The sequence below is a fragment of the Podarcis pityusensis genome (genome assembly GCF_964106645.2).
Source record: "Podarcis pityusensis genome assembly, chromosome: 6".
NCBI lineage: Eukaryota > Metazoa > Chordata > Lepidosauria > Squamata > Lacertidae > Podarcis > Podarcis pityusensis.
The window spans coordinates 3,617,360-3,638,275 of NC_138030.1; the positions used below are offsets into that span (position 1 = coordinate 3,617,360).

At 47.9% G+C, this 20,916-nt stretch overlaps 1 protein-coding gene across 2 annotated transcripts; it reads right to left on the reverse strand.

Annotated features, from left to right (window-relative positions):
* Nucleotides 1-1,284: 1,284 nt before the first annotated feature.
* TBC1D20 (TBC1 domain family member 20) lies at nt 1,285-20,112 on the reverse strand. Of its 2 annotated transcripts, none has more exons than XM_081011449.1 (8): nt 19,891-20,112; nt 15,914-16,099; nt 15,223-15,303; nt 13,446-13,632; nt 10,898-10,999; nt 10,244-10,385; nt 6,688-6,797; nt 1,285-5,393 (listed from the first exon to the last, which is right to left on the reverse strand). In XM_081011449.1, exons 1-8 carry the CDS (start codon nt 19,940-19,942, stop codon nt 5,135-5,137), a joined length of 1,119 nt encoding a protein of 372 aa, XP_080867575.1. In that variant the 5' UTR covers nt 19,943-20,112; the 3' UTR covers nt 1,285-5,134. The 2 variants fall into 2 exon arrangements, with proteins under 2 accessions (XP_080867575.1, XP_080867574.1); XM_081011448.1 differs by having other exon boundaries at nt 6,688-6,872; nt 19,891-20,103.
* Nucleotides 20,113-20,916: the final 804 nt, after the last annotated feature.

The following is a 20,916-nucleotide window of genomic DNA, read 5'->3' on the forward strand; positions in this document are numbered from 1 at the left end:
TCCGCCATTGCCAGAGGCGCCAACCGGGGGCGCAGAATTAAGGCAGGTGCAAAATTAAATTAAAAAAGAAGGCGGCTGGATTGATTTCAAACACAAAAGGTTTTCTTTTTGCTCTGGGTTTGGGGAATTGGAGTATTTCATTTCTCTTTCATTTGTTTCATAAAATAAGAAACTGCTAGGAGATAAGGTGTTAAAATGCACCCACCAGTCAACCTTGTCTTGCATCTGCTGACTCGCAGCTATGTAAGTGTTTGGTCTGGGGCAATTTAAAAACCTTTGACTGCAAACCTGGAAAGAAAAGCTGAAGTGCTCCCATCAGCGCTGTTCTAAAATAGCTATTTTTGAAAGACCACCTTTGTGTGGGCAGGATGATCACATTCCAGATCTTTCTCTCCGGCCTTACCAGCTTTGAAAAACCTTTTGCTTGTCTGAAATAATTCTGAAACATCATGTGAGTCAGACAAGCAATGGATCCCGTTGACTGAAGGTGGAATATTTAAGGCATCTGACCGGCTGCTGCTAGAAAAGGGATAGCAGACTTTTAAAAAAGCAGGGAGGGCTAATCCACGTAGGCCTGCCTCCAGGCAGAGATTGTTCAAAGCAGCTGCTGCTTAGGGCAGCCTTATTATACATAGCGGGGTCAATCCCATGAAAAGCAGATGACTTGTTCCGTCACATGCAGAAGCCGTTTCAAACAAGCTCATTGGGAGAACGCCGCCTGTGGGATCAGGCCAAAGGAGACTCCCCTAATTCAGCATCGTGTTCTCGTGGTGACCGAACAGATGCATAAAGGAAGCTCAGAGGGGACAACAGTGCTCTCCCCAGGAACTGGTATTACATACCAGAGACTAAAGGTAAAGGGACCCCTGACCATTAGGTCCAGTCGTAGCCGACTCTGGGGTTGCGGCACTCATCTTGCTTTATTGGTCGAGGGAGCTGGCATTTGTCCACAGACAGCTTCTGGGTCATGTGGCCAGCATGACTAAGCCACTTCTGGTGAACCAGAACAGCGCACAGAAACGCCGTTTACCTTCCCGCCGGAGCGGTACCCATTTATCTACTTGCACTTTGACATGCTTTCAAACTGCTAGGTTGGCAGGAGCAGGGACCGAGCAACGGGAGCTCACCCCGTCTGCACGGGGATTCGAACCGCCGACCTTCTGATCGGCAAGTCCTAGGCTCTGTGGTTTAACCCACGTCCCATATACCAGAGACTAGCAAGCAGCTAAAACGAGTCAATCTGGGTCTGGGAAGAGGAGGAAAACGCAGTGCTGCAAATGCATCTGTTTAGTAAGTAGGTATAGTGTTTATTTGGTTGTCGGGGTATTTTTTTTACACAATTACAAGCCTTGTACAAATCTGCATTTTACATACATATGTATAATCTTTATACAGAGTAGCAACTTCATCAGAGAACGCTTATGCACGAGGAAAGAAACAACCGATTTCCCCACGGAAGGTGGCTTAGAGTTGGCGGGCATCTCCCTGGCCATGATTTTGACCCAGGACGTCTGGCGTTGCAGCCTGTAACGGCAGCAGCTGTTTCTTCTTCCAGCTGCCTCTCTCCTTCAGAAAGTGCTCCTTTTTTTGACACACCTGTTGCCGTATCTATTGCGGGTTGGCAACAGCGAGGCCTGCACGAGTCGTGAATGAGCACCAACAAAGGTAGCCTGCTAGTCTATGCAAAGTGGTCCAGCTGGGTGTCATTTAAACCACCTGGTTTTGCTACTGGTCTGCAACTGCGTAGACCAGCAGGCCGCCCTACAACTCTGGCTAGTTGCAAAATGCAACAGGCTGCTCAGTGGTTTCCTAGTGTTAGCAGGCAGGCTACAGTAATGGTTCAGTCCCCAAAGTCCAAGGGACAATCTGCTTTAGGGAACCTGGCAAAACTGTAGCGTGTCACCAAATGCATTCATGGTGGCCACCTGCTTCGGCACGAGTTCCAACAGTTACCGCAAGCAGAGTCAGCGACTTTGCAGGAGACACAAAGGCAGAGTTATGTGGCTGTCAAATTCACCAGCCTGCAGCAATGAACAGCAGAGGGAAGAGACAGCCTGGGGCTTAACTCTTGTCTCTGCACAGCTAAAAGGATGGAGATAACAGGTTAGTCCCACCTCCCATGGCTTCACACACATGATGGTCTTCCATGTGGTTTATTCTTGATGCATGAGCTTCTCCCTTCATTGCAGTCAATGGAGAGCAAAATGTTTGTGCTCACTTGTACTGCTCTTCCCTGTGGGATAATAAGGGTCAGTTTATACTTTCAGCTAAATCAATGGCAAAGCTTGCCTTACAGTTATCACTCCAGGCTTCAGGCGGTGGTGATGTCCTCCCCGCAGGCAGAAAAAAGCACATGGGGGCGGGGAAAGAAACTAGGCTGAACCCTTTCCCCGACAGGCTAGTTTTCAACACACAGAGAATATTATCTCGCATATGAGAGCATTCAAACCTGAAATGCTGCAGTCTCACTTTACTAGCAGATTCCACTAATTGTAATCAGCTGGTTTTGTGTGCTTTCAGCTTAAAAAGCTGGTGAATGCTGATCATGAAACAAACCTTCCCCTCGCCACCGCTGCACGAAGTTTCGTTTCCGCAGATTCTAGACCTGCTGAAATTTGGGGGTTTTAATACATATCTATATCTGGTGGTAGTTCATGTGAGAGAGGAAATGACTCTTCCATTTTAATAAACCAGAAGTCAGCCCATCATTGCCACAAGGAGCAGAGGGAAGAGGGTGCCTGTCTTAAACCTTTTTCTGCATTCTGCTGCCTAAATAACATGGAATAGCTTCAGGCCAAGGCTGCATCCAGCCTCGGTCAGGCTGCAGATGCAGCTTCCATAGGTCTCATATATACCTCAAATGGAAAGTGTCTGAACCTGCTAGGAAACCATTTTCTGCTAAGGCAAGAAGAAAACCCACAAGGGATAGTTAGGCCTCCTTCTAAGTCTTCCTCTTTTAGCCTTGATTTTCATAAAGTGCTTAGTAAAATAATGCTTCACGTGTTTCTTCCATCCCACACCATCCGGTAACGAAAAGCCCCAGCCCTTGCGGCAGGTGTCAATCATTCAAGCCCCTGCTCTTCCAGAGGAACGCTACGATCCACACTGTGGCCACTTGAGAAAGGCGTGGCCAATGTGGATATTTCAGGCACTGCACTCCCAACTTCCTCAGGGATGATGGGAGCTGTAGTTTAACATCTGGAGAGCACTGCATTGGCTACCGGGGACTAAGATGACACTTTCACCTCCCTGCTTTTCACTGTTGCTCGTGGGACATGCTGGTATCCCCACGCCCACGGCTTCCTGATACCACAAGGCCCACAACCAATGGGTGGCAGGTTCATCTGCCTCCCACCAAAGCTAAACGGCACTGCCCCACTGGAGAAGAAAAGCTCCCCCCAAAAGACACCAATAGCTGAATGACTTGGTTGCAGGAAGCACATTCCAAATAGAGAGGCAGCAATGTGTCCTTCCGGGGTCAGTTCTCGGCTTGGTGAGAGGATACTCCCAGCAGGCAAAACAGGGAAAAGGAGGTCTCTCTGTTTTTCTGCCCCCTGTCTTTCCGGTGACTGCAAATCCCAATGCACAGCAGAATCCAGCACTCTTAAAAGCAAAACAAATCCATGCACTGGTTAGCTCTAGGCCTTGCTACTGTGTCGTTAAGGGCTCCAGGCACTGTGGCGTCCTCTGGGAGCTGCTCCTTTTGAATGGCCAAGTCTGCTCATCTTCCAGGGTAGAGGGAGCAACTTGGGTTTCCGTCGCTGTTGGAATGAGTTCATTGCAGCAGATCGCAAAAGGCCGCAGGTCCCAAGTGCTCTGCTGTCCGCTCCAATGCGACAAAGTTGGCGAACGCAGCATTACCATCAGCCTCAGGGCTGCCAGTTTGACCAAGCAGTTGGGTCCTTGGTTTTGACTTTCCTTCGCCCTCCACAGTAATGCTTGGCTGACTGAGAAGGTAGTTTTACAGGTGACTGAATACATAATTGCCATCAGGGAAAAAGGACTCAGCTGTGTAAATTAGGTAAGGACACTTGTGAGGGTTTATTAGCAGAGGAAGGAGGTAGAGGTGCATGGGGGTTTATCGATGGAGTGCCTGGGACTTTGGATTGAGTGGACAGTTTCTGGAAAACCCTTCGTGCATGACAATACGTCTATTTCTGTTAGTGGCTCAGATCTTTTAAAGCACTTTTCTTTCCACATCAACTACGTTGGTCCTGCAACAGGGTGAAATTTCACAACAGGAAGATCTCTCCCTTAACGGAAAGATCATTAACGGAAACTGCTGCTATTGATTTTGCAAGATGGTAGCAACAGAAATACCTCTGAAAGCCATAATGGACCATGTTCCAAGGAGTAACTCCTCATGCGCCAGATGCAGAATTTCCTACTCGGGCCTGGCTGAGAGAAAGAGCTGTGCTGTGGGTGGCTGGGTGACAGCTACATGGTCTCCAAGATGAAACATGTTCATATGCTTGCCAGCCCTGCTGCAGGCTTCGCAGTCGAGAGAGATAACGTGAGCCAATCTGCTACAGACCTCAAAAGCCAAAACAAGCAGATTCCCAGTGTTTTGACTTGTCGGAAACTGCCTCTTCAGTTCCACATCTAGGAATGCAGGCAACTAAATAGGTGAGAGGGAAAGGAGGGGAGGACACCTCTGAACGGTTGGGCCCAGACTCATCTCCCCTCACCCCATCTCAGTTAATATTGCAGAACCAGCACCGTCCCTGAAAATACTCTTCTGTTTCTTTCTCTCCCATTTTGCCAAACACCAGGAGGGAAGAATGGAACTTCTCTCAAGTGCTACACAGGCTACAGGCCCATGAACAGGGCAGGAAGCACAGCAAAAAATGAGGTTCTTTAGCCTTGTAGCAGCCAAGGCAGCCACTTCCCTTGTTCCGAAAGAAAAAGGTTCCCCAGAGGCTCTGGATGCTCAGGGAGGACGACGAAGAGGAGGTAAGAACAGGATGACTGCAGGTCCAGGCCTGGGTGGCTTGAATTAGTAAGGCAGGTTGCAGGAGGGGGGCAGGAAAGAGAGCAGGGGCTTCAAAAACCCAATTTGCCTTCTGCAGACATGGCTGCCTATGCCTGGTGCACCAAGCAGGACACGGTAAGATGGGAACTTCCTCCTCGACTCTCAGGGGAATATCTGGAGTTCGAATTTGGGTGCCCACTCGAGCGCGCTCTTCACCACAGCCAAAGCTGCCGCGCCCAGCGCCACCGTCAGCCCCATGACGGCCAGCTTGACAAAGCGGTTGGTCCTTGGTTTCGTTGCCAAGAGCAACTTTGCCCGCTCCTCCGCGCGGAGCCGCTCTCTGAAGCGCTGCCGGAGAACCGTGTCGGGCCGCTGCTGGGCCGAAGCCAGCTCAAAGTCTTTGAAGGTGGAAGCAGCCGTCCTGTAGGGGGAGAAGAAAACAGACGCAGGGCACGTCATTCCAAGCAGCCAGCCAGGCAGGATATGGTTCTCCTGCTGTGGAGAAGGAGGAGTTTGGATTTGATATCCTGCTTTATCACTGCACGAAGGAGTCTCAAAGCGGCTAACATTCTCCTTTCCCTTCCTCCCCCACCAAAAACACCCTGTGAGGCGAGTGGGGCTGAGAGACTTCAGAGAAGTGTGACTGGCCCAAGGTCACCCAGCAGCTGCATGTGGAGGAGCGGAGACACGAACCCGGTTCCCCAGATTACGAGTCTACCGTTCTTAACCACTACACCACGCTGGCTCAGGGTATCACAATAAATGTGGAAAGCACCCCCGAAGTTAAGTTTTGTTTTCCGGATCTTGGAAACTAGCAACTTTAACACAAGTTAAAATTCTCAAGTTTGGTTCTCTTAAAAGGATATGGGCAGGAAGCTCACTTCCTTGGGATCAGTCCACCTCAGACGAGGGAATGGAAGAGCAGATCAGAGTTGCCTGAACTCCTGAAATGACCTTGCTTGCTGAACTCACATGGACACCTAGAAACAAGCAGCCAGCCCCATTCTGTCTACACAGGCAACATCTGAGACCCACAGCCAGCAGGCGATCAAACTGGCCTGCAGCTGTTATCGGAGCCAGGAGACAGCACTTGTAGAAACCTTGAGTGACCTTATCTTACACAACAGGCAAAAGGGACAACGGATATTTGAGATGCTCAGAAGAGGATAGTGGAGCTCTCACGCGCTCTTTATCTTTCAGGGCCGCTGTTTGGGTTTCTTGCTCCTTTTTTTCTGCTGCAGGAGACGACATAAGCAGCTACGGTGTGAAAACTCAACTGCTGAAAGGGCAAGCTACTTTTCTCAAACTGAAGTTTTAAAGGCAGAGAGTGGGTTGCCTTTTTGGCACATGGAGGAGAAATCTCTGCTTCTTTCTGAATTCCTCAGTACTGCTGGTAGTGTGGCCGGGATGTGCAGAAACTGCCTTTTTGACTGCTGGACCCACTACTGGTCTCGCCCAATCCACCAGAGCCTGTCTTCACATGCAGGGGAAGTCCCTAACTCACTGAGGGTTTGAGATCCATCCGCTACCCTCACCTGGTTTAGCCGGCCAGTCAAAGCCGTTCCCGGGGTGTGGCTGCTGTCACATCCTGACAGCTTCTAGGAGCCTCATGTGAGAGCGGAGCGCATGGTGGGGACCCAAGGTGGACAAACGACCCCATCTCCACTAACGCTACATCTCCACTAACGCCCCAACTAAAGCCTGTCATTACCCACCTTTCGGCTTGCTGCTGAGCAGCCTCCCGGGCAAGTTCCGATGGTGGAAACTGAACGAAGAGGTCTCCAGCTCGACTGATCAGGGTCTCGTACGGAAGGTCTTGTGGGATCTGCGATAAAAGATGGTGGACGGAGGCCATGTCACACTCACAGGCGAGAACCTCCGGTGCGCGATGGAGCACGATCTGCAGAGAAGCAAGCAGCAACTCAGTGATTCATGCGACGGTCACCTCCAGCCTTGACTACTGCAATTCGCTCTATGCAGGGCTGCCCTTGAAGCTGTCCCAGAAACTCCAATGGGTGCAGAATGCTGAAGCGAGGCTCCTCACGGGGTCTCTGCCATGGGAGCATATTCACCCAGTGCTTTTCCAGCTGCACTGGCTGCCGGTGGAGTACAGGGTCAGATTTAAGGTGCTGCTTTTGACCTTTAAAGCCCTTCACGGCCTAGGACCCTCGTACCTACGGGACCGCCTCTCCCGGTATGCCCCACGGAGAGCCTCAAGGTCCTTAAATAGCCACACCCTAGAGGTCCCGGGCCCTAAGGAAGTTAGATTAGCTTCAACCAGAGCCAAGGCTTTTCAACACTGGCTCCGGCCTGGTGGAACGCTCTGTCTCATGAGACCAGGGCCCTGCAGGATCTGGTTTCTTTCCGCAGGGCCTGTAAGACAGAGTTGTTCCGCCTGGCCTTTGGCTTGGAGTCAATTTGATTCCCTCCCCCTCTTCCTTTTTTCCTTTCTGTGATGAGGCTGCATTTTAATATTTTAATGTTTCAATATTTAATGTTGTATTTTAATCTTGTTTTTAAGTTGTATTCATTCAACTTGTTTTTATTATTGCTTGTTAGCCGCCCTGAGCCCAGCCTTGGCTGGGGAGGGTGGGGTATAAATAAAAATTATTATTATTATTACTCAGCTTAGGTGGCGCACGGCGCCAACACTTCCCTGTCACAGGGCTACCGTCACCAAGGGTTCAAAAGGTCCCTGCCACCTGTGATCTCGTGTGACAAGAGTTTCAAAAAGCATGGGGGAAATGCAGAGAATACTTCACAAAACAGTGCCCTAAAATACCTACCTGGACTTGTTTCGATTAATGTCTGCAGGAGACTTTGTGGATATTTAAGTTATAATTAGAAAAATATTAATAATTATTCATAAAGGAAACAGCTTATAAGAAGTAAATAAGGAGGCCAGATACAGGATAAAGGAAGTCTTTTATTTTGTTGTTTGTATTGTTGTATGTTATGCTCATTGCATGTTATGTTCACATTTAATGAGGGTGGATTTCTGTATTGGGGAGGCGGGGGGTTTATGTTATGTTGTAAATAAAATTCCATATTTATTTTTTTAAAAGGGAACAGGTCCCTGCCAAAGCAGCTGCAAGGAGAGTTCCACTCTAAACCCTTTGGGTATGCCCCAGTTTGTAGTTTGGTTTCTTTTCTTTTTTTTAAAATGATATTTATTCCAAGTTTAAAATTACAAAAAGAGAGGAAAAAAACAATGCAAAATACAAAGAAAAATTTAACCATAACAAAGCAAAAAGTAACAAGAAAAAAGTGAACAAGAAAATAGAGTAAAAAAGGAAACAAAACAAAAGATATAAAAATGCATTGAGTTAAAATAGAACAAAAACAGATTAAACCTTTACATAACCTTTTTCCTTTACTTATTTCCATGACCTCCTCTCACCTCCCAATTTTGTATTCTAGTTCAGATCGTATTTCCAGCAAATCCTTCTAACCTTGTTTTCATTTACGTATTTTAATTTAAAATAATATAGTTAAACATCCTCTGTTTCATCAATTTCATCAACTCATTTTTGCTTAATCCTTTATATCATATCTACCAAAACGACCTGATTTTCTTTTTCCAACAACTTTCTAACAGTCTTTTATATTACAATATTTTTGAAGATATATTTTAAATTTTTTCCAATCTTCTTCCATCGACCCTTCTCCCTGGTCTCGAATTCTGCCAGTCATCTCAGCCAGTTCCATGTAGTCCATGTAGTTTGGTTTCTTTGGAAGTAGCAAGTGACATGCAGTCCATGTGTCTCCCTTACAATTTTGCTGCATTGCAGGGAGTTGGACTAGATGCCCCTTGGGGGTCTCTTCCAACCCTAAAAATTATATGATTCCACAAACTGTGGCAAGTCAAAATTTCCTCCAGGCAACGAGATGCAGCCCTTGTGCTGCTGCTGCTGCATGTGAGAGCTGCTAGGATAAAGAGAGAGAGAGCGCAAGCATGCATGGTTCCACAGCAGCAGCAGCAGCTCACCCTTGACTTTATGGATAGGTCCCAAGTAATGATCCATTGTCCTCTGACAAACAGCAGCCTTGCTCTCCAACATGCAGAGTATTTCCCTTCCCTATGGTATGGACTGCTGGCAACATTTTCTGTGAAACTCCTCTGCACTTCTCTGCCCAAGCACAGCAAGCCTGATGATGATGATGGTAATAATAATAATAAATTTTATTTATATCCCGCCCTCCCCAGCCGAAGCCGGGCGGCTAACAACAATAAAACAGTACAAAAGTACAGCACAAACAACACTCTAAAATCATTCATTATAAAATTAATTAATTCAAGCCACTGGCAACCATTGGGCCAGAGCTCCGCGAAGATTGCCGAGGGAGGGAGTCAGGCTGTGCCCTGGCCAAAGGCTTGGTGGAACAGCTCTGTCTTGCAGGCCCTGCGGAAAGATGTCAAGTCCCGCAGGGCCCTGGTCTCTTGGGACAGAGTGTAATAATAATATGTTTCTAGTTATCTCCCGCTTGGACTACTGCAATGCACTCTATGTGGGGCTACCTTTGAAGGTGACCTGGAAACTGCAATTAATCCAGAATGCAGCAGCTAGACTGGTGACTGGGAGTGGCCGTCGGGACCATATAACACCGGTCCTGAGTGATCTTCATTCTCTCCCAGTATGCTTCCAGGCACAATTCAAAGTGTTGGTGCTGACCTTGAAAGCCCTAAATGGCCTCGGCCCAGTATATCTGAAGGAGCATCTCCACCCCCATCGTTCAGCCCGGACACTGAGATCCAGCGCCTAGGGCCTTCTGGTGGTTCCATCGCTGCGAGAAGTGAGGTTACAGGGAACCAGACAGAGGGCCTTCTTGGTAGTGGCGCCCACCCTGTGGAAAACCCTCCCTTCAGATGTGAAGGAAATAAGCAGCTATCCTATCTTTAAAAGACATCTGAAAGCAGCCCTGTTTAGGGAAGTTTTTAATATTTAATGCTGTATTGTTTTTAACACTCGAATGGGAGCCGCCCAGAGTGGCTGGGGAAACTCAGCCAGATGGGCGGGGTATAAATAAGAAATTATTATTATTATAGCTTAACGGAAGGAGGAGAATCAGATACTCTCTGCTACAGACTCAAGCTTGTTATCTTGATGGAAGGTTTGCAACTGGAACTCTGTGCTGAAGGCAAAGCAGCCACTAAGCAGCAAAGCTGTCTCTTGGAGCTCTATGCACCTTAAATCATTTTAAAGGGGGCGGGAAGCAAAAAGCACAGCCTGGTTTGGTTCATGTTCCACTGCTGAAGTGAGCGACACCTACCACTGCTGCAAAGTAGATTGGCATTAGCGGATGGCATGCCAGGAAGAAGTCGTACAACCGCACAACGTGTCTGAAGTCAGACAGCACGTGTCCAAACCAGGTGATCAGCCAGCTGAGAGCAAAAATGGTCCCCACTTCAGCTCTGTGCAAAAAAGGAAGAGGAACAAAGAAACAAAAGGGTCAAGGTAAAGCATCCCATTTGCTCAACCCCTTCCCCCCAGGTTGCAAGTTGCAGCTGGGATGGCTGTTCTCCTCATGATATGGCATGGGATTCAGCAGCAATTCAGGAAGGGACAAGCTATCAAAAGAAGCTTGTGACATCTTCTTCCTTGGAGGTTGCCAAGACTGAACAGGTGTCTGCCGGTCAGAAATGCTTTTGGATGTCCCACCTTAAGGTCGCTTCCAATTCTATTTCTCAGAGCATACAAAAGAATATGGACACTGAAGGCCTAGAAGCCACTAACTGCATCACCAAATTCTCCAAGTTTTGCTTCTTAAGAGGGATGCTGAAAAAGGCACTGCTCAGTCATGCTAGGCAGCAGTAAGGGAGGACTTCCTAGAGTTAACCTTCAATTGCATGCATTATATATATATATATATATATATATATATATATATATATATTAAAAAGGAATGTGCAGCAATTCCACCTACCTCTGCATGAAGTCGTGCAATTCTGGATTCACCTGGTCTATAATGGGCATCAGGTAGTTTAAGATGTGCTTAGTGTTGTCCATTGTCGGGTCCATAAAATCCCTGCCAGGCAAAGCAAGTCTGGTCAGCCAAGGCATGAGGCAGTGTGAAGCAAATGCTCTCTTGTTTATCACAGACAGCAAACGGTGCAAAGCAGACCAGAAGCCAAGAGATACCCAAATGCCCCGGGAAGTGGGAATAGGAGATGGGATACTTTCTGGTTCCAACAACCAGAGGCTCACTCACAGTAAGCGGCTGGCAAGTGTACAAACTTGAACACAAGAGAGGCTGTTGCAACAGAGAACCACAAGGGACCATGCAGGTCCAATTTTTTTATTTTAGAAAAGGAAAATCACCAGGACTCCAGCAGAAAAACATGCAGAAACCCTGAAGGCATGGGTCCAAAGTCATGGCTTGCTTTTGGAAAACAACAACACACTTTATGTTCTTGAGACAACTATGTTCACAAGGGGCTTGGTGCACTGTGAATGCCACAATTGCTTCGACACAGACTGAAAGCAGACTGTGGGTCTAGAAACTGGCCATTGCCACTAGCCACTAATGTTTCTGCAAAAGCTAGCTTCAGGAAAGCCTGGCAAGGGCTGGTCCTGAAAAGAATCTGGGGGAAACAACCCTCTCTCCCAGCAAGCTCTGTAGATTTAACACACTGCTTCAACCTTTGCCTCAACTTCTAGTTAGTATTTAGAAAGGGTGTGAAAGTGATTTCTCTGCAGGAGGCTGGCCTGGCTTTGTTTGCCACCGGAATACTTAACTCTCACAGCTGCCCAGTCCCTCCCATTGCAAACAAGATAACAATGGATGGAAATTGGGAAAGAGCAGCAGCAAAGCATCAGGATTCATCAGCCTGCCATCCCACAGTACAGTGAAATACATTTTTTCTTTGTCCTCTTTTAAGACTGTTCTATTGTGCGTATTGCAACTCTGTTTCTATTGCAGTTACAATAAGATCAGATTAGATTATGTCCTCTTACTTCTACCCAGAAGATTTTAATCCATCCAGTCTGCTCTCCAGTCCCTTCCCCACTGCGCTTTTTCACTGAGTTGGGCAGAGCTACTACCGCCTTATCAAAGTGCAGCAGAACGTTTTCTAATCTACATCAAGAAGCAACAGCAAAAGCAACACAATGTTGATTCCTGGGCAGAATAGTTCCTGGGAACTTTAGGTAGCACAGTCCTAGGAAGGGTGCAACGTCTATAGCAAAGGACTTGGGTTTCAACCATCTCTATTACAGAAGCCCAGTGGAAGTGCAGGAAGGAGGTGTTGAATCTTTGGGTGGGATTCACCCAACAAACCCATCAGTGGAAACCCTCTGTAAGGGCTTTCGCTTGCACAGTGGGGCTTCCTTCTCCTTGCCCACCCTACCTTTGGCCCTGGAGTGGGTGGCAGAAACCCCAGAACGGGGGGAAGGGGGAGTCATTCCATCTGGCAACCTAATACGCTTGCACAGATGGAACGTGTGCAATAGCACAATGTTGAAACCCGCCCTTTAATTTTTTAATAAGCTTGGGTGACATGCAGAGAATGTGGTTCAGAGAGGGGGGGGGGATTGGACTTCCCTCTCCAGAAGGGCCTGCATGTCCCTCCTCCAACTGAGCAAGCTAACAGTCAGGAGGTAGGGGACGTTTAACCCTTACTGGGAGGCTGCAAACCCAAACAACGGGAAGTGGAAAGGAAGACAGGCACTAAGCAGCTCCACTCAAGAACCAACCCCAGCTCCCTTAGCGGGAGGCTGATGCACAGTACAAAGGCTTTAGGACCCACTGTGGCAGGAAAGACACTTAATGGCAAGGGCCAGAGCTTAGCGTTAGAGAACATGTTTTGCATGCAAAAAAGTCCCAGGTTCAATTCCTGGCATTTGCGGATAAGGCTGGGCATGTTCCCTGCCTGAAAGCATAGAGAGCATTCACCAAGCTAGGTAGAGCTATGGTCTGACTCAATATAAGGGAGCTTCCTATGTAAATCCCGTTGGATGTGCTCAGAGCAGGGGTAGGCAAACTAAGGCCCATGGGCTGGATGCAGCCCGATCGCCTTCTCAATCCGGCTCGCAGACGGTCCGGGAATCAGTGTGTTTTTACATGAGCAGAATGTGTGCTTTTATTTAAAATGCATCTCTGGGTTATTTGTGGGGCACAGGAATTCGTTCTTTTTTTTCCTTTTCAAAATATAGTCCGACCCCCCCCCCCAAGGTCTGAAAAAGGTTGCTGACCCCTGGCTCAGAGAGAGAAAGTTGGAGATTTGGGGGTTCCAAGGTAAGGAGCAACTTGAGCACCCTCGTTTTCACTGTGTGGACTTTTCTTCCTGGCTCACTCCTTGTTAAAGGCAGAGGCACCATTCTGCGGCAGGGACCTAACAGCCACCGCTAACCTATTCCTGGAACCCAGGTGGGTCGCCATGTGAATTCGCCACTGCGCAGCAACCCGGGAGCCCGCTCCATGCCTCCTTTCCGGCTCCGCAGCCAGGGGTGCTCTCTAACGCAGACAAGAGTACCTGAGGTGATGGGTTGAAAGCTTTTCCACGAGGGCCGTTGCCAGTCTCTCTCCAACCACAAGCAGAAACGTGACGACGATGTCGTGGTAGCCTTGGTAGTAGTGAAGCTGTGGGTTGCGCTGCAAGACCTGCAGGATGCTGTCAATCAGCTCTTCCTGCAGCCCCTCTCTCTGCTCATCTGGCATCCCTGCAGGGAGAGCAACAAGAAGGGTTCAGAGAGTTGGCAGCTGAGAACATCCACCGGACAACATCCTGCGTCCCAGTGACACGAGTTACTTCAGCTGCCTGTCTCTCTTGTCTCCTGCCAGCTGAAGACACATAGATCCAAAGGCAGAATCATTAAGGGATTCCTGGATTTAACAAGGGGGGTTAATTACCTCCTCAGCCCCATTACTTTCTTGTGCATACAGTGTGCAGTCCCACATGGCCAAACTCAATAGCAGAAGCTCAGTAAGTCTGCACTACAAGCATAAAGCAGTTAACCAGTCACTGTATCCCTGCAAGAAAACTTGGTAATAGTAGTTTTACAGCATCTCTATCTGAAGGTGGGCATCCCTTGGTTCAAGCAATAAATCTGATAATTTCCCAGGCAATTTATCTCTTATTTTAATCACAAGCCTCGCAGCTTCATTGAATATCAAAATATCACTGGTGCTCAGAGGGAGACTCAGTATTTGGTTCCCTCAGCTGCATCTTCAGGAACTTAGGCGGCAGCAGGACTTGGAGGATCCTGCTGTGACCTTGAAGAGCTGCCACCAAAGACAGTCAGAACCTAGGCTAGATGGACCTATGACATTACTTGGCACAAGGCAAGGTCATATTTTCATCTTTTTAGCTGGCTTGAGACAGTTTAAAACGCAACACCCTTCAATTGGCTAATTGTTCCAGTGCAAGAGAAGGGAGTAGTTTACATTTGTGCAGTCAGGCTCCAAACTTTTCAGCTACAAATATACTGGGTTGATATTCTGCAAACATGAGCACCCTCTGGTAGTACACAGGACCCTTTCCTGCACAATGAAATACAGCAGGATTGCCAGTGGCAAACAGAAGAGAAAGCTGCATCTTCCTCTGCACCGAGAAGTTCTCTCTGAACTGGATCTGCTGGCAAAGTGACTCGGCTTAGCACATTAAGAGTCACCAGCTCTTTCACTTCAGGCTGAGGAATACCACGGTCTGAGGCAAGCAACAACTAAATGAAGCATACAGCAGCATCACCCATTGGTGGGGAGTGAAAACACAAGCGCAGATAAAGAAACAGAGGACCTCCCTCAAGACTCACTTATTCTGGGCCACTGGGGTGTTGCTAGGGCAACATTATCGCAAGCAGCATGTCTAAACTATCAACTTAAACTAGTTCAGGCATCATGGTTTTCTACTAGGGGTAGATGGTTCAGTCTATTCCCAGCTCATGCCAACTTTCCATGTATTTATTCCTAAATCTGTTCTGTCCCATTTCCACATTTATCTGAGAATTTCTTAAAGCAAAATATGTTTGGAAATTCATAACTAAATTAATATTTCAATGTACATTTTGCTGCAAAACACTATGTCATTGCATACATTTCATAAATACTTTTTTTTCTGAGCCAAGAAATCAGAGAAGTGTGAAATCCCAAAGGATGATTGTATTTTAATCTGCGTGTAAGTGTGGGAGGTGTAAATTAGGTCATTTCACTAGAAATGCAGGCCAAATGAAATTCTCTGTCATCTCTACTTTCAACCCAAGGGATTTCTGCAGAGACCCCACAGCTGGAAGCAGAGAGAGTGCTTCTTGTACCTGGAGGAAAGCGTCGGAGAGATCGCCTCACATCCAGCAACACTTGCTGGTAATCTTTGTTGTCCTCCCGGAGTTCCTCACCTAGGAGGGATAGAAGAGTGTCACAAATCCACAGCAGTCACAAAAGGAGGACCAGCCCCAAGGAACTAAGGAGGGAAGTGTGTTTAATACAGCCATAAAAACTGAAACTGAATACCTATTAACAAGTACTCATCACTGTTCAAAACATGGTTTGATCTATGCAATGGGACACTAACAACACAGGTTCTGAGCACCAGGGAAACATCAGTCTTAAGGGTAGCACATATTGCAATGCCATCTGAACAGGCTTCTCTTCACCTGCTAATTGCACCAGACCCCACCAGCTGCACTTCCAAATGGATTTGCTGCCATTTGTGGGGGCTGCAGCTAAAAGGAGTTTTACTGGACTCCTGGATTTATTTATTTTTATTCTAAACCATTCCTGGATCTGCTTTTTAATAGCATTAAATATGCAAGAGGGTGAAGCCACGGAACAACTCTGTGTGAATACTAAAAGCCATGTTAATGGAAGAGAGCTCTCCAATTACATAAAAAAAAAAAAAATACTGTAAAACCAAAATGCAAACTGTGCTTTGAGTAATTAACCCCACACTCAAGCTCAAAGGTTCCCAGAGTCTTTCCCCAGATTGCAAGAGTTATGTGGCTTCACCTGGCGGAGGTGGCAGGTCCTCTGTGTTCACATTAAGCAGCTTTGGCCACACCCTGCAGCGGATCTCATCCATCAGAAGCCCCCCTTCGCTGATAGCCATGCGCCTGAGTGCAGCAACATCCACAGGCTCGCTGCTCAGGGCCTGGTAGATGTCTGCTTCCTTCCTTTTTTTCTTGGAATCACAGTCTGCGAGAGAAACAAAAATCAAATTCAAACCAGCCTTAACAGCAGTTTTGCCTGCTAATGATTGTGGCCTCAAAAGGGGACAGTAATTTATTTACAAGATGGGAAAAGTGGGGCGCTAGATCACACTGGCCAACCCACCAAATCACAGGGTGTTTTCTACAGTGTAGTTAATAAACTTGTTTAAGAAGAAACCAAATAGTTGACCGAAAGGCAATGGTGACACAACAAACATCAGATGGGCCAATGCAAATGTCGCAGGCTAGTAACTTTGTGACCTCTTGGCTGACACTCTGCTGTTTCATTTATGGAATCTTTAGCTTAATGCTCTGAAAGACAGAACAGCTCAATTGCCACATAGGACACTTTTTTCCTTTCAGTTTAGTATTGTACACAATTTGGCACTGCACACTCAAAAGATCTGACCGTCAGTCACTGCGACACTCTCCATCTCAACAGAATCACATCAGAAAGTGTTGCATCACAGAAAGCTTTCTTCACACCAACATAAACATGTAACCTCATTCCAATGAATCACAAACTAAGCAACACTTGCATCAGTAGCACTTGGTACTTGACTGTTGCTAAAAACTAGCCAATTTGTTTTTAATGCAAAGGTTAATAATAATAATAATTTTATTATTTATACCCCACCCATCTGGCTGGGCTGCCAGCAGTAATAGGTAAAGGCTAAAGGGACCCCTGACCATTAGGTCCAGTCGTGGCCGACTCTGGGGTTGCGGCGCTCATCTCGCTTTACTGGCCAAGGGAGCCGGCGTACAGCTTCCGGGTCATGTGGCCAGAATGACCAAGCCACTTCTGGCAAACCAGAGCAGCACACGGAAACGCCGTTGACCTTCCCGCCAGAGCGGTACCTATTTATCTACTTGCACTTTGATGTGCTTTCGAACTGCTAGGTTGGCAGGAGCAGGGACCAAGCAACATGAGCTCACCCCGTCACGGGGATTCGAACCGCCGACCTTCTGATCGGCAAGTCCTAGGCTCTGTGGTTTAACCCACAGCACCACCCGCGTCCCTGCCAGCAGTAATAAGGCAAGCGCAAAGCAAGCACGTGATCCAGTATAACCTTTTAAGGATATCTGACTGTTATGCATAGCAGCTAGCTAAATGCATTGAGCACAATACAACAAGCTCCCAAAGATCTAAACCTTTTGCAGTTTCATTGTGAACACTGCTACACATCTGGATCAGAGCCACCAGAAAAAGCTGGTGATAATCAGCTGCTTTGTTTTATGTTCATATACTTCTCCAGTGCAAGAAGGACAGTGGGGGGTGAGGAGCAGCAACAACCTCAGGGAGCCAAATATGTGGAAGCATGACCAGTTTGCATTTAAAAGCCTCTTTCATAAGACTCTGTTTGTGCAATTTGCATCCTTAACACCCACTCTTAGAATTCAGATGGGAGCTGATTTGAAGGGCTCTAACTTGGCAAGGCAACTTGTCACTCTGGATAGTTTTGCAAGACAACAAATGACCCAAAAGGAGGGCACCAAAAACCCTCACACACACACCCCAATTACACAACCCCCTGCAGTTTGCAACAGTGCCTTAAAAACTTTGGTATGCAGTGTGTAACTCTTCTGCGTTTCCAGCCACATGCAGAAGGTTGTTTTGGCAGGAAATTTCATGAGTGCTCAGTTTCTACAGAACACAATGCTGGAACTTGGAAAGCTACATGCCACTTGACAGAAATGATCCCAAAATAAGCAAGACGAGCAAACAGAAGAAGGATTTCTTTCTACTTGACTCACAGTCTAAATAAAAATTGACCCTGGTTTCTTTCTCTTTCACTCTATCCTCCTTATTGCTAATTTGCACAGGTGTCATGACAGTGGAATGGAAGGTCCTCAGTGCTCTGGTTCCCAAGGACGGCAGTAGCCGAGACAACTCTGTTTTGCACACACATGACTTTAGTGAAGAAGTATGAGTGGAATAAAGGACTGTTTCTCCCCCAAAAGAAGCCCCGCAGTGGCACAGGCAACAGTGAAATGGATTGCATACATGCAGGAGGGTGGCTAAAAACTTATCTGTCTAAAAGGAATAATTCAGTTAGGTGTGGAATTTTTCATTATGAGGGCCACAATGCTTCTAGGGCAGCACACCAGTGGTAGGTGGGGCCAGAAGCAAATGTAGGTGAAGCAAACAATCCTAATTTTGCTTTTGTACAGAAAGCTTTTTCTATGCATATCCCTCTCAATCAGAGTTTAGCAGCACATTCTAGCTAGACAAAAAGGAGGTTGTAAAGCAGGGCTGGTGAAGGGTGTGTATCCTGGGGAAAGTCCCATAGTATTATATATTGTATATCTTCTTTTTTTGCTGCAAGTTGCTTGGAGACCTTTGGGCGACAAGTGTCTAATAAGTCCAATAAATGAAGTGAATGAATGAAAGGTAGAAACGGCTGCACCTGGCTACTGAGCTCGAGGTTCCCCACTTCTAGGTTAGCTCTTAGACCAAGAGCGTTCCAGCCCTCACCCAGGCAGCTGCTGTGTTTCAATTTCCTTTACTGCTAATTTTAATCATTTGTAAATGTTTTATTTGCTTTTATTCCAACACTTCTTGTAAATTGCTTACAGGTTTTCCAATAAAACGGTACCTAAATTTTGTTAAAGGGACGCGGGTGGCACTGTGGGTTAACCACAGAGCCTAGGACTTGCCGATCAGAAGGTCGCGGTTCGAATCCCCGCGACGGGGTGAGCTCCCGTTGCTCGGTCCCTGCTCCTGCCAACCTAGCAGTTCGAAAGCATGTCAAAGTGCAAGTAGATAAATAGGTACCACTCCGGCGGGAAGGTAAACGGTGTTTCTGTGCGCTGCTCTGGTTCGCCAGAAGCAGCTTAGTCCTGCTGGCCACATGACCCGGAAGCTGTACACTGGCTCCCTCGGCCAATAAAGCGAGATGAGCGCCGCAAACCCAGAGTCAGCCACGACTGGACCTAATGGTCAGGGGTCCCTTTACCTTTTTAAAATTTTGTTAAGTGAAAGTATGCGCATAGCATATCAGAAAGAGAGAGGACACCTTCTCTGCAGTGTCCCTGCAGATGGGTCCTAACCCTCCTGAGGGAAGCCCGCCCACCTACTTCACTTTTGCACTGGAAGCGAAATGGTATGAACACACACCTGTCTTAGTACTGCTGGGGGGGGGGAGCAGCTTCCTCCCACCCATATAGCTGTCAACCTTCCCTTTTTTTTGCGGGAAATTCCCTTATTTCAGCGCCGTTTCCCGCTGCTTCCCGCTGCTATCCCGGATTGTTATATATCCCGTAGACTGTCTCCAGGACAGGTGAGGCTGCTGATCCCTTATTTTCAAACCCGAAAGTTGACCGCTATGCTGCTGATCCCTTATTTTCGAGGCTGCTGATCCCTTATTTTCAAATCTGAAAGTTGACAGCTATGCTCCCAGCCCCATTCAAGGGGCCTCCCACTGCAGTTATTTGGAATAACCCCCCCCCCCAAAAAATAAATAAATAGAGTACACAGGGAACCAGATGGCGGGAGTCGCAGTTGCTTCACCTGTTCGACTTCTGCCTGACTCTTCTGAGACGAAAGGGGAGGAAGCGTCACCCGTCGCCCCGCCCACCCCCGGAACGGCCCCCTCCGATTGGCTCCTGCCTCCTGAGCGAGGGGGACGGGGCGTGGCCTCCTCTCCGCCCCGCCCCTTCTCCCTCAGGGCCGCGTCGCCCCTCAGCGGAGCGAAGGCCTCCCTTTTCCCCCTCAGGCGCCCGGCTGTCAAGTCGGCCGAGGGCCTCGCACCCCCGCCGGCCGAGCGGCCCGCGTACCTCGCCTCCCGTTGTCTTGGTGCGGCGGCGGCGGCGGCCTCCGGAGGGCCATGGTCTCTGGGCGCCGCCGAGGAGCATCCCGGCCGGGCCTCTCCGGCTTCGTGTCTCTTTTTCCCCTCTTCCCTTACTCCTCCCTCCCGAGGCTCCGCCCACTTCTCGCTTCTTGCCCGCCTCGGCTGGCGCCTGCCAAAGACGTCACCGCCGCCGCCAACCGCCGCGCCTCGAGCGCACGCCGGAGAGGAGTAAACAGCGCCCACCGCGCATGCGTCGCGCCCGCCTTCCTCTTTCCCTTCACTGCTCCGTTTCTGCGCTCGATAGCGCAGCGGCTTTACCATAGATGTCGCAGGGAAAGACTAGAGCGGCACACGAAGGGAATTTCTGGGTTCGGAGGTTGAACATAGAGATAGACAGTGTAGGGGAGGCAAGCACGGTCTTTTCTGTGTAAGCTGCCAACCAAAGAGCCTTTTAGCTCTGCCCATTTTATAATGTGCTGGCACACAATTAAAGAACCACAATGCCCACCTAATGTGTCCACAGCTGGATAGCATGTGATCTTGTGTTTATTTTTTTATTTGACACATTCTGTGCAGATCAGAAAAATCTGAATTAAATCGGGGGGCGGTGGATGAGGACGACGTCACGTGGATGATCAGAAAAATATGCAGGAGATACATGAAATCTAAATTGCCTAAGAAACCGTGCCTTAAGGACTGAGCACCCTGTGATTACCTAATCTTACATGCATGCTGATGCAAAACCCAACCAAGAACGTGAGGAAACATTTGCTCGTAGTGGATGAATGGAAAGGATCAGGAGAGACTGCATCAGATAATACATCTGTAAATATGCCTTGGATGGGCATGCAGCTTGGAGGAAGAGATGGAGGAGGAATTTGCACTTTGCTGGAGTGGATGGGTGGGTTTGATGTCCATGTTGTGGTCAACTGACTTTCAAGTGAATAACTCAAAACATGCCTGTATTGCAGTTGGTGAGTGTGTGTGAGAAGGTGCCTGCTGCTCTGCTTTT